Raw genomic sequence first — 9,392 nt, forward strand, 5'->3', positions numbered from 1 at the left:
CGGCCCCTGCGCGGAGGCGCCTCCCGCGCTGCTGCTGCGCCCCGACCTGGCGCTGCCCGGCCACGGCTCCCCGGCCAAGCGCTCCCGGCTGCGGCGGACGAGGGACTCGGGCAGGAGGCACAGGCCGCGTAAGTGGGGCCGGGGCGGGGTCCATGCGACTGCCTGCACGCTTCGTTCAATGCCCCCCGGCTACCACCAATGCCGGGCCCGGGCGGCGGGCGCACCCCTAAGCCCATGTGGGCCGGGCCGCCCCGCGCCAATGGGCGGCCGGGGGCGGGGCGGCGCCGGGGCTCGCGGGATAAATGAGGAGTCGCCGCAGCCATGGGGCGCGGGACGTGGCGGGGGGCGTGGGCAGGGGCGCTCCAGGGGTCGCGGCTGTGGCCGGCTTGGGCGGGTGGGTCTTTGCACGTTCCTCTCTAGTTGGGTCCTACCATGAAGCTCATCATAGCCAAGGAGCGGTGTAAGTAAAGAGTTGTGCTTCCTCCGGTGGCCCCTCCGCACCTGCTGGTCTCTTGTTCTCCCCTGGTTTTGTCCCACTGAGTGGCTGTCTGTTTGCGGGGGATGCAGAACACTTGTACACATGCCTGCATGTGCAGGTTGTGAAGCGCAGGGAGGAATTCACACTTGTGTGTGCATGCACAAGTCTGGATGTGGATACACTCTGAAGTGCAGGGAGGAACACAGCAGCACACTTTTCTGAATGTGGCCTGTGAAGTGCAGGGAGGAACTGAGGTGCAAGCAAGGCACAAATTCTTCTAACTGACAGGAAGTATTATTTAAATGGCAAATTTCAGACCCTATTTAAAATGTATTCCTTGGGATTAGGCCTCTGCATTGTGGAGGGCTGGTAAACTAACTGCTAAATTTACTCTTCTGGGGTTGTTTTTTTTTTTTGGGAGGGGGGAAGGAGGGTTTAAACTTGTATGTTTCAAGTGCACATTCTGAATGTAACCCTTATCTCACTTTTTAATAACCTTTAATTGTTTTTATGAGTGTTATTTTAATATCTATGCTCCAACATGAAAAGGAGCTATTTGATAATTCCAGTGTTTTTCTTTTCATGTGTAGTAATCCAATTGTGAAATGTTATTATGAAGCAAACAGCTTTTTTTTAACTCCATACTTTCTGTAGTGGTTACAGTGGAGATTTGTTAGCATCATTCAGTTTCTGCTTTACATGGCATATTTGAAATTTGGCATATTCTTAGAGGTTACTTGGAAATACTCATAAAAAGCTTGTGCCAAATTATAATGACTAAAATAAGCACATAGTGGCTCTTGGATTTTTGTCTGTCTAGTCCAGAAAATCTTTTCCAATATTGGAAATTTTACTGGGTTTTTTTTGCTTTTTTGGGGGGGGGAGGGGAGAGAGAGGGAAGAACCCTCCCTTTACTCTGGAAGAAAAGGACTTTCAAGGATGACCTTGGAGACTATTGGTTTTGTAAGTAGAGACACCTTGTACCTAACAAGGTATAATACAGCAGTGTTTCTCAACATGTGGGTCATGACCCAAAAGTGGGTCACAAGAATATGTGAAAGGGTCGCAGAAATTTTTAAAAAATGGATCAACAAACTTTAAAAATGGTTTCTCCTTTAAACGTGGGAGGAGTGCACTAGGGAAAACATGTTAAACTGTGATTTTTTTTTTTTTATTTTTTTTAATTTTTTTTTTTCCCCCTTCCAGGCTGGTAGAATTCCAACCTGTGAGGGGCTGCTTGGGGGCCACATGCCCCTCACACCCTTCCCCACCCCACACACACTGGGGGCAAGGTGCAGCAGGTCAGAAGTAAGGGTCACTGAGTTGGGACTGGCCACTGAAGTTAACAAATGGGTCCTGGCATATACAAGGGCAAGAACCAGCAATCTCTTGTTCTTTGGTGAGGTCATAGCGATGATCTCCCTGAGTAAATTCATAATCATTTCTTACCCAAAGCACAATGAAGATCTTAACAAAAAACAAAGCAACCCCCTTAGCACACACCCCCCCCCCCCGACTAAACAACAACAAAGACCAAAAAATCTAGCTGTTAGAACAGAACAATCTTGTAGCAGAAAAACCTTTGAACTACAGTTTAAAAGATTTACTAGTCAGGAGCCCTGTCCTCCCCCCTTCCCATTTCCCTGAATAGTTTATTTTAATGTTAGGCTCTAAATATTGCATCTGATCTTTAGTGTAAATAGTTATTTAATGCATATAACACCTGTAGGCATTTATTCAAAGTTGGTACAGTAAAGTGCAGTTGAATAATTGCCAAATAATGGTCCTCGTTTTTGTCCAATTTAAAAATTATATTTAAGAATACCAAATCTAGTGTTATATTTGATGTACAGGAAAACAAAAACCCAGGCACACACACTTTCCATGCTATTTTGATTTATATGTGATTAAGCAGAGTCAGCAATGAAGTATCAGAAATCTTAAAAATATCTCTTAGTTTTATGAAAAACAGATGGATAAGACTTTGAAGATGAGAGACTACACACAAAAATAGAGTAAGGAAAAATAATTTCTTTACCCTTTTTTGCTAAAGTAGAGCACTAACTTGTAGAAAGAATCCTACAGTAAAGATCATATATATAAAAGCATTATAAAAAAAAAAATACATAACAATGTTGAATCAGTCCAGCGTTGCTAGATTCTACTGCGAACATCAGTAAAAGTGGAAACAAAATTCATTCTACTGAGACCTTTGGGAACTCCTATGCTGAATAGGTAAACAAATGAGTAGTTGAGTTTCTTTAATAATTGTGGAGATCTGGGGATTTTAGAATTATTTATACCTCAGTGTGAGAGAATTTTATATTTAATTATATTCTCCTGTGAGTTTAATATATTATTGTTCATCTTAAAATGTTTGTAATATTTGCTAGATATCAAAGCTGGAGAAAATAATTAAGCACTGATAGGATTTGAGCACGGTAGTGAAAAACCATCCTGTTTTTCTGGTTTTGTATGGTGTTAAACACTGCCCCTTGGGAAATACTGTGTTATCTGTTAAGGCCTTATTGCAAAATGTAGGTGCCATGTGGCAACTGCGTGAGATCTTTAGCATTGCTTACTGGTTTTCCTTTGTATGATGTGACATTTAGTAATAACCTGGCAAGGAAAACCTGTTAAACTGCAGATATAATTGTGTGTTAAATTAGAAGCATTCTTAGTTGGTATGCTGTTATAAGAGTGTGATAATGAAGATAGTCTGGGAATACAGAATTTTTAAAGGGGAGCTAAAAGACTACTGTTAAAGTTGGTTGCAGATACTTCTGCATAATTTTAGCTCTGGGTTTGATTCTGTTCCTATAGATTCTTTCTTTCTTCACTAAAAGTAATTTTAGCTTGTATGCAATGAAGTGTAGTTTTACTACAAATATCAAGCCACTTGTCTGGTTCAGATCATTTGTGCAGATAGCTGGCTAACTTAGGCCTTAGTTCTGTTACTCTCTGGTTTTCCAAAAGGTTTCAGATTTTTAAACCAGATAACCATGTTGGTGGCTTTTGCAGATCTTTTATAGCATCTATATTGTTCCTTGAGAAACTTATTCAGGTATATTTTGAAGGCATGAATGTGATGAACAGAAAGATAAAATTTCACTCTTTGGATGATAAATTCCTGTTTGGATGAGAAAATTAACCTCCTTCAGTCCATTTCAAAATAGAGCTGGACTACCGCTTAGCTAATAAAAACAAGTTTCATAGTATTAGTTTGCATCAACGCTAGGGAAGAATCAAGCTTAGCGGGACCTAAACTAGGCCACATAGCCTAGCTTAGACAATTTTGGGGGTCTTTAAATGAAAAGAGTTTTAAATTTTACCCCTAAATTAAATGCCGATTTATTACAGAACATATATAACTCTAGGAGAACAACATTGATTAATAGGAGGGCAGTTGCAGTGTATACAAGCTATATATTTACTAAATATTCCAAGGTATAGCTTCATAATTACAGCAGTATATGTTAGATTGGCATGGTCACTTATACCCATGGTGTTTATGTCTACATCATGCATCTTCTAATGTACTTCTAATCCCAAATGTGTTTTTCTGCCTGAAATGCAAGATTTATGCTTCTGCAAAGATGTACCATCATCTTTTAGTGTGGAACATCAGCAGCGTTAATTCTGTTTGTTGGATGAAATCAATAATATATGGTCCCTGTAGCTTCAGATGAAGAAACTAAGTAAATGGAGCATGATTACATACGAAGGCTTAAGAATACTTGCCTAAAAATGCTGCTGAAATTTCTTGTGGTCTCAGACTAAAGAAAACACCTCTAGTACCAACTGTTCCCTCCCACTACGCTAGAAAAATGTTTTAAAAAATTATGAAAGAGTGCTGTTCAATAAGTGAGGAGGGACACGAGCATTCCTAGCATCCTGAGAGTTGAGATTAAATAACTTTCTTTCTAGCAGTAGGATTTGGACATCTGCAATAATAACTGAATATTAGATGCCTCATGACTTGAATTGTCCCTTACTCCCAACAGCTTGGGTAGATCCAGAGAATAGAACTCCCTGTTAAATCATCACTACTTCTTGCAGCACCTGGACGTTCATTGGAAGTACTTTACCCAAGTAAGCCACTATGGCTCTGCTTATCTTCAGAAATCACAGTTTGAGGAAATGTGGTTGCAGCATGTTTGATTATTGCACCCAAACAAACACCTGGTTTCATGTTAAAGTAAACAAAACAAACTTTTGTATGTGCTTTTCTAGATAGGAAGCAGGTGCTTAATATAAGCCCTTACCAAGTTAGTGTTCTGCTATGTGTTTTAGGATTACTTGAGAGGACTGACATTATATGGTTTTGCAACAAGTTTTGCATACATTCAAACTAAGCATTGTTTGAGGCTATCCAGTATCCGCCCCGTTAGATGTTTTTTTTAGAGAGAAGTTGCTAGGATGCACAGTGAAATACTTACATTTTAAAACTTATTTTTGGAGCGCTTTTATTATAGATGCAAAAGTTGAAATAAGAGTGGCAAGGCAGGCATTATTGCACCTAGATTCTACTCTTTTTATAGGAAGCATTTTCCAAAAACAAGGGAAATGTCACCCTACCATACTTATTTACTCTTCCTTTTCCCAGTTGATGAGAAATAGCAGTGCTAGCTTACAGTAAAACAGGAAGTTCTTTGCCTGTCAGAGGATCGGGACTAAGCATCTTCAACACAGAAAGCCAGTTATGTAACGGTTTGATTGGGAGTTGTGTTGCACACATCTGGTGGTGTTGTGGAAAAGGTAAATGCAGTTCTAAGATATACCAGGCAAGGTATTTCCAGTGGAGATAGGAAAGAGTGTGGGTTTTTTTGGTTTTCTTTTTTTTAACATTGCATTTTACAAGGCATTGATGTGAGCTCATCTGGAATGCTCTGTACAATTCTGGTTACTCATTCTCAAGAAAAATGAACTTAAGATGAAACAAGTGCAGCGAGGGACTACCAAGATGACCAAGAGAATGGAGAGCCTGCTCATTTAAAAGAGGCTAAAAGTTTGGAGTGTTTAATATAGCAAAACAAAGACTGAAAGGATAGGATTGCTTTCTATAAATATACCAGAGCTGATAAATACTAGGAGAAGAGAAGAGTTACTAAAGTTCATTGTTGACATGAGAACAAATGGGTCTAAAGTTGAAATTAGGAAATCAGTGAGGTTCTGGAACAGTGTTTCACAGAAGTAATGGGGGAAAAACTAAAATAGTTTCAAATTTGATCAGTTTATAAGAATAATAATATGATCTGGTTGCTAGTGATAACAGGGGACTTGGCTTGGTGACCCATGAGTCATCAATTCCTTATGTTTCCATGAGTTATGGTTCTGGTGGGACAGGGTATGTGTCCACATTCCCTTTTGAGCTCTTGATAGCTTTCTTCATAATTCTGTTATAACACTGTGCAGTAATGTTTTCTTTGCTTCATGCTGTGTAAAGCATATGTGGAAACTGGGTGAGATGTACTGTGAACTTTCCCCCAGATAACACAGCTGTTAGCATGCATCGTATTACCTAATTATGTAATCTTTTAGATACCTTTTATTTGCTAAGTAACATGCTTCTACTTTGCAGTGTTGATTACCTGCAGGGATTTTTATCTTTTGTTAACAGAATCATATCAGTAATTGGCACAGTGTGTAGAGTAATGTGGAGAGTTACATTTTCACAAAGAAAAAAGTATGGTTAGGTATGTACACTTTGGGTTGCTATTCACTGACTCTTGCATACATTTTGTTCCACTCATTCTAAGTGTATCCAGTTCATTGTGGGGCTTTCTGTCTTAATTGTATGATTCTGAAAAGTATATAAAATTGACAGTAATACCCTGGCATCTAAACTACTGCAGTGCAGTGCCATAGTAGGGTTGCCTTCCTCCTCCTTTCTCTAAGCCAGCACATCTGGTAATGCTAATAGTTAAACTGCTTATTGGCTCTGCTGAGCAGAGAGAGAGCCTCTCCTAAAAAAAAACTTACCATGTGGTTTTTGCTTGCTGAAGGAGAGTTGCACTTTCTAAGGTAGTTTAAAGCGTATAATGTCTGTAGGGATTCAGTGGCTTCTTTATTTCTCCTTTAGTAAATCACACCTATTGAGAATACAAGAAGTACTGAAATCAACAAAAAGGAAGATTTGTCCGCGTTTTAACTGTCGTGTTAATCTTTGATAGCTCAAGTAACTTGATTTGAATTCGGATCATTCTTGATTGATTGTCAGAAAAGATGCTAGATCTAAATTGATCCAGCCATATTTCCTTTAAAGAGTAGCAGAACAGAAACCTACTGGCTGTTGTGTACATTAATTCTTTGTATACTGTCCACCAGTGGTTGCAACAGTGGTTGTATTAATATAGGATATTCAGAATCATGGCATTCATTAACCCTGCACATCAAGAAGACAATAGAAAGATTGCCAGCAACTGGTCTATGTGAGTACTTGTATCAAATATACAACTGGATGTAATGCTGATGTAGGAGTTTGAAGAGACATTGCAAACTTAATTTCAGATTTAACTTTTATCAATACACTCTTCTAAATTCCTAATGTCTTAAAGTTAGCACTTTTTTTATTGCTAAAATCCTTACTTGGAACTCCATACATTCCTTACAGATTTTTCTTCATGTTCCTAATACAACTTTCATCCATTTCAGGAGACATCTTGAAACGTTAGATCATAGGAAAGTAGGGCTGGAAGAGATCTCAGGAGGTAATTTAGTCCAGCCCCTTGCTTAAGGCAGGATGATCCCTGACTAAACCATCTCAGCTGTCTGTCTAGCTTCTCTTTAAAATTTCCAGAAATAGAGATTCCACCACTTCTCTGGGTAACCTATTCCAGTGCTTGGCCACCCTCATAGTTGGAAAGCTCCTCCTAATTTCCAGCCTAAATTTCTTCTGCTGCAGCTTGAGGCCATTGTTTCTAGTTAGGGGTGCACTGATAGCCAATTTTTAAGGAGGCATAATGGCTGATACAGATCTGATTTCCGATGCAGCTGTGTGCAGCTGGTAAGTCTGGTGTGGTGGAAGGAGTGAGAGGGCAGATTGAGGCCTCTGCAGTGGGGCTGGGGCGGGGCAGGGCGTGGGATGGAGCTGTGGCTCCTCGTGGGGGCTCTTGCTACTGTCTGCAACCCAGAGGGGTAGGACACGCATGTGCCCCAAATCTGCATGGGTGTGGCAGGCAGCTACTATGCTCTGATTAGTCCTTGGTACTAGATTCAGTGTTAAGATACCTGCTAATAACAGTCATGCGTAAAAATCTAGACAGGTGTTCTATGATCCAACTTTTGCTGCATAATACTGAATTTGAAATTTAGGAAATTGTCGTGGTCATTATGTAAGAGTGACAGAATTATTTGCTTCTTTATGAACATGTACTGTGACATTGTAACAAATTTGAAAGAATTATTTAAATACAAAAAACAACTATTTTACTGTGACTTTTTTTTAAAACTAGAATATGGCTTCATACAATACTGTTCAGACTTGGCTTGTGATGGCATATTTAGAGTTTGTTTTTCTCCTAATATGCTCCCCCCCCCTTGTCATGCTCACTGGGAGCTGGTATATGAGAGATTTTTCTTCTGAGACTTAGGACATGGATGGGTGAGTCATCAGTAAAGCAGAAACCTTCATTTGAATGCGTGTGCTTTTGCCTCTGCAGGGGGTCTCATAATTTATACTGTGTGTGTATACTTGTATATGATGTGTTGCACTTGGTAGCACAGATGAAAATGTGTAACTAAAGAAGTTTCAGTATTGGTTTTAGTAGTATTTAGAATTCATTAATTTAACTGAGTTTACCTGCATGGGTATCTGTGCTAGTTAGTGCATAGTGTATGTTGTGCTAGTTAAGTGTATATTTATGTGTATTCTATATTGCATAGGTTGATCATTGCGCTTTTTATGTTGTTCACCTAATCAGTTAAATTCATACCAAGTGATTTGGTTTTCTTGATGTGCTATGTCATTAAAGTTCTCCGCAATTTAAACAAAAATTAATGAGGTGAAAGTCCTGAGCTTTATTGTGTTGTAGCACAGTGTAGCGAGGGCTATTCTATTTACACTGACTTTCATAAAAATGTTAAATGTATGTGCTCAGGACCCTATGTTCAGGGATTTTTAATTTTATTTTTTAAATAAACCAAATTTCTAGATTTTTTGGTATACAGCATCTTATAAGGGAAGCTTTCATATACATCCACAGGACACAGCTTCCAGGAGAATCAGGCTCCACCGAAGAGTTTCCAGAGCTTTGCATGTGGATTGAAGGGCAGCATCCAATTAGGCATATTTAATGGAACTACTGTATCATATGCCATGAAGAAGATGAATTATTACTGTATAAAAATGCTTCCAGAAGTGGCTTTGTCGATTTCAAGCTGTTAAGATCGTTGAAATTGGAAGTACAGACATTTGGGGAGGTTAAGTTGAGTTGAAAATGGCCACCCGATTTGACTTTACCTCGTCCCGGTACTGATTACACTTACAGACCTGGTCTCAGTGATTGGCAGTCGGTCTAAACCTGTAACTGTACAGAAGTTCCATGCATACAAACCAGTCTAAAAATTGCAGAACCCAGTTTAAGATGAACCTGGATCTGTGTAATATCAAATTTATTTGATTTGAGTCAAACCAGTGCATGGAACTTCTGTACATGTTCCCTGTGCAGCCTCGGGGCTGTGAGAACCCAGCCACTGGCCCCAGCTCCAAGGCTGCTCTTCTTGCACCTGGCTCCCTGTCCCAGTCAGGGGTTGAGAGGACTAGCTATCTGACAAGATGCTCGGGGTACAGCTGCTTTTCCCAGCAAAGCTACAGCTGGAGATGAACAAGTAAGTCCTGCCTGGTGGTGGGAGGGATGGAGTGTAGGTTTGCTAGGAGGGGATCTCTTCCACCCCACCTATAGGTTTTGTCAAC

The 9,392-nt window shown here is 40.0% G+C and overlaps 1 protein-coding gene across 2 annotated transcripts in view; it reads left to right on the forward strand.

Annotated features, from left to right (window-relative positions):
* The first annotated feature begins 356 nt into the window (after nucleotides 1-356).
* Nucleotides 357-9,392, forward strand: part of PANK1 (pantothenate kinase 1) — a 38,892-nt gene continuing 29,856 nt past the window's right edge. The window contains exon 1 of one of the 2 annotated variants that reach the window (XM_019556198.1): nucleotides 357-460. In XM_019556198.1, the coding sequence (XP_019411743.1) occupies nucleotides 433-460 (28 nt within the window). In that variant the 5' untranslated portion in view covers nucleotides 357-432. The remainder of the gene's footprint in view (nucleotides 461-9,392) is intronic. The other variant, XM_019556199.1, reaches the window with a different exon arrangement.

The sequence above is a fragment of the Crocodylus porosus genome, unplaced genomic scaffold (genome assembly GCF_001723895.1).
Source record: "Crocodylus porosus isolate Cpor-Errol unplaced genomic scaffold, CroPor_comp1, whole genome shotgun sequence".
Lineage (NCBI taxonomy): Eukaryota > Metazoa > Chordata > Crocodylia > Crocodylidae > Crocodylus > Crocodylus porosus.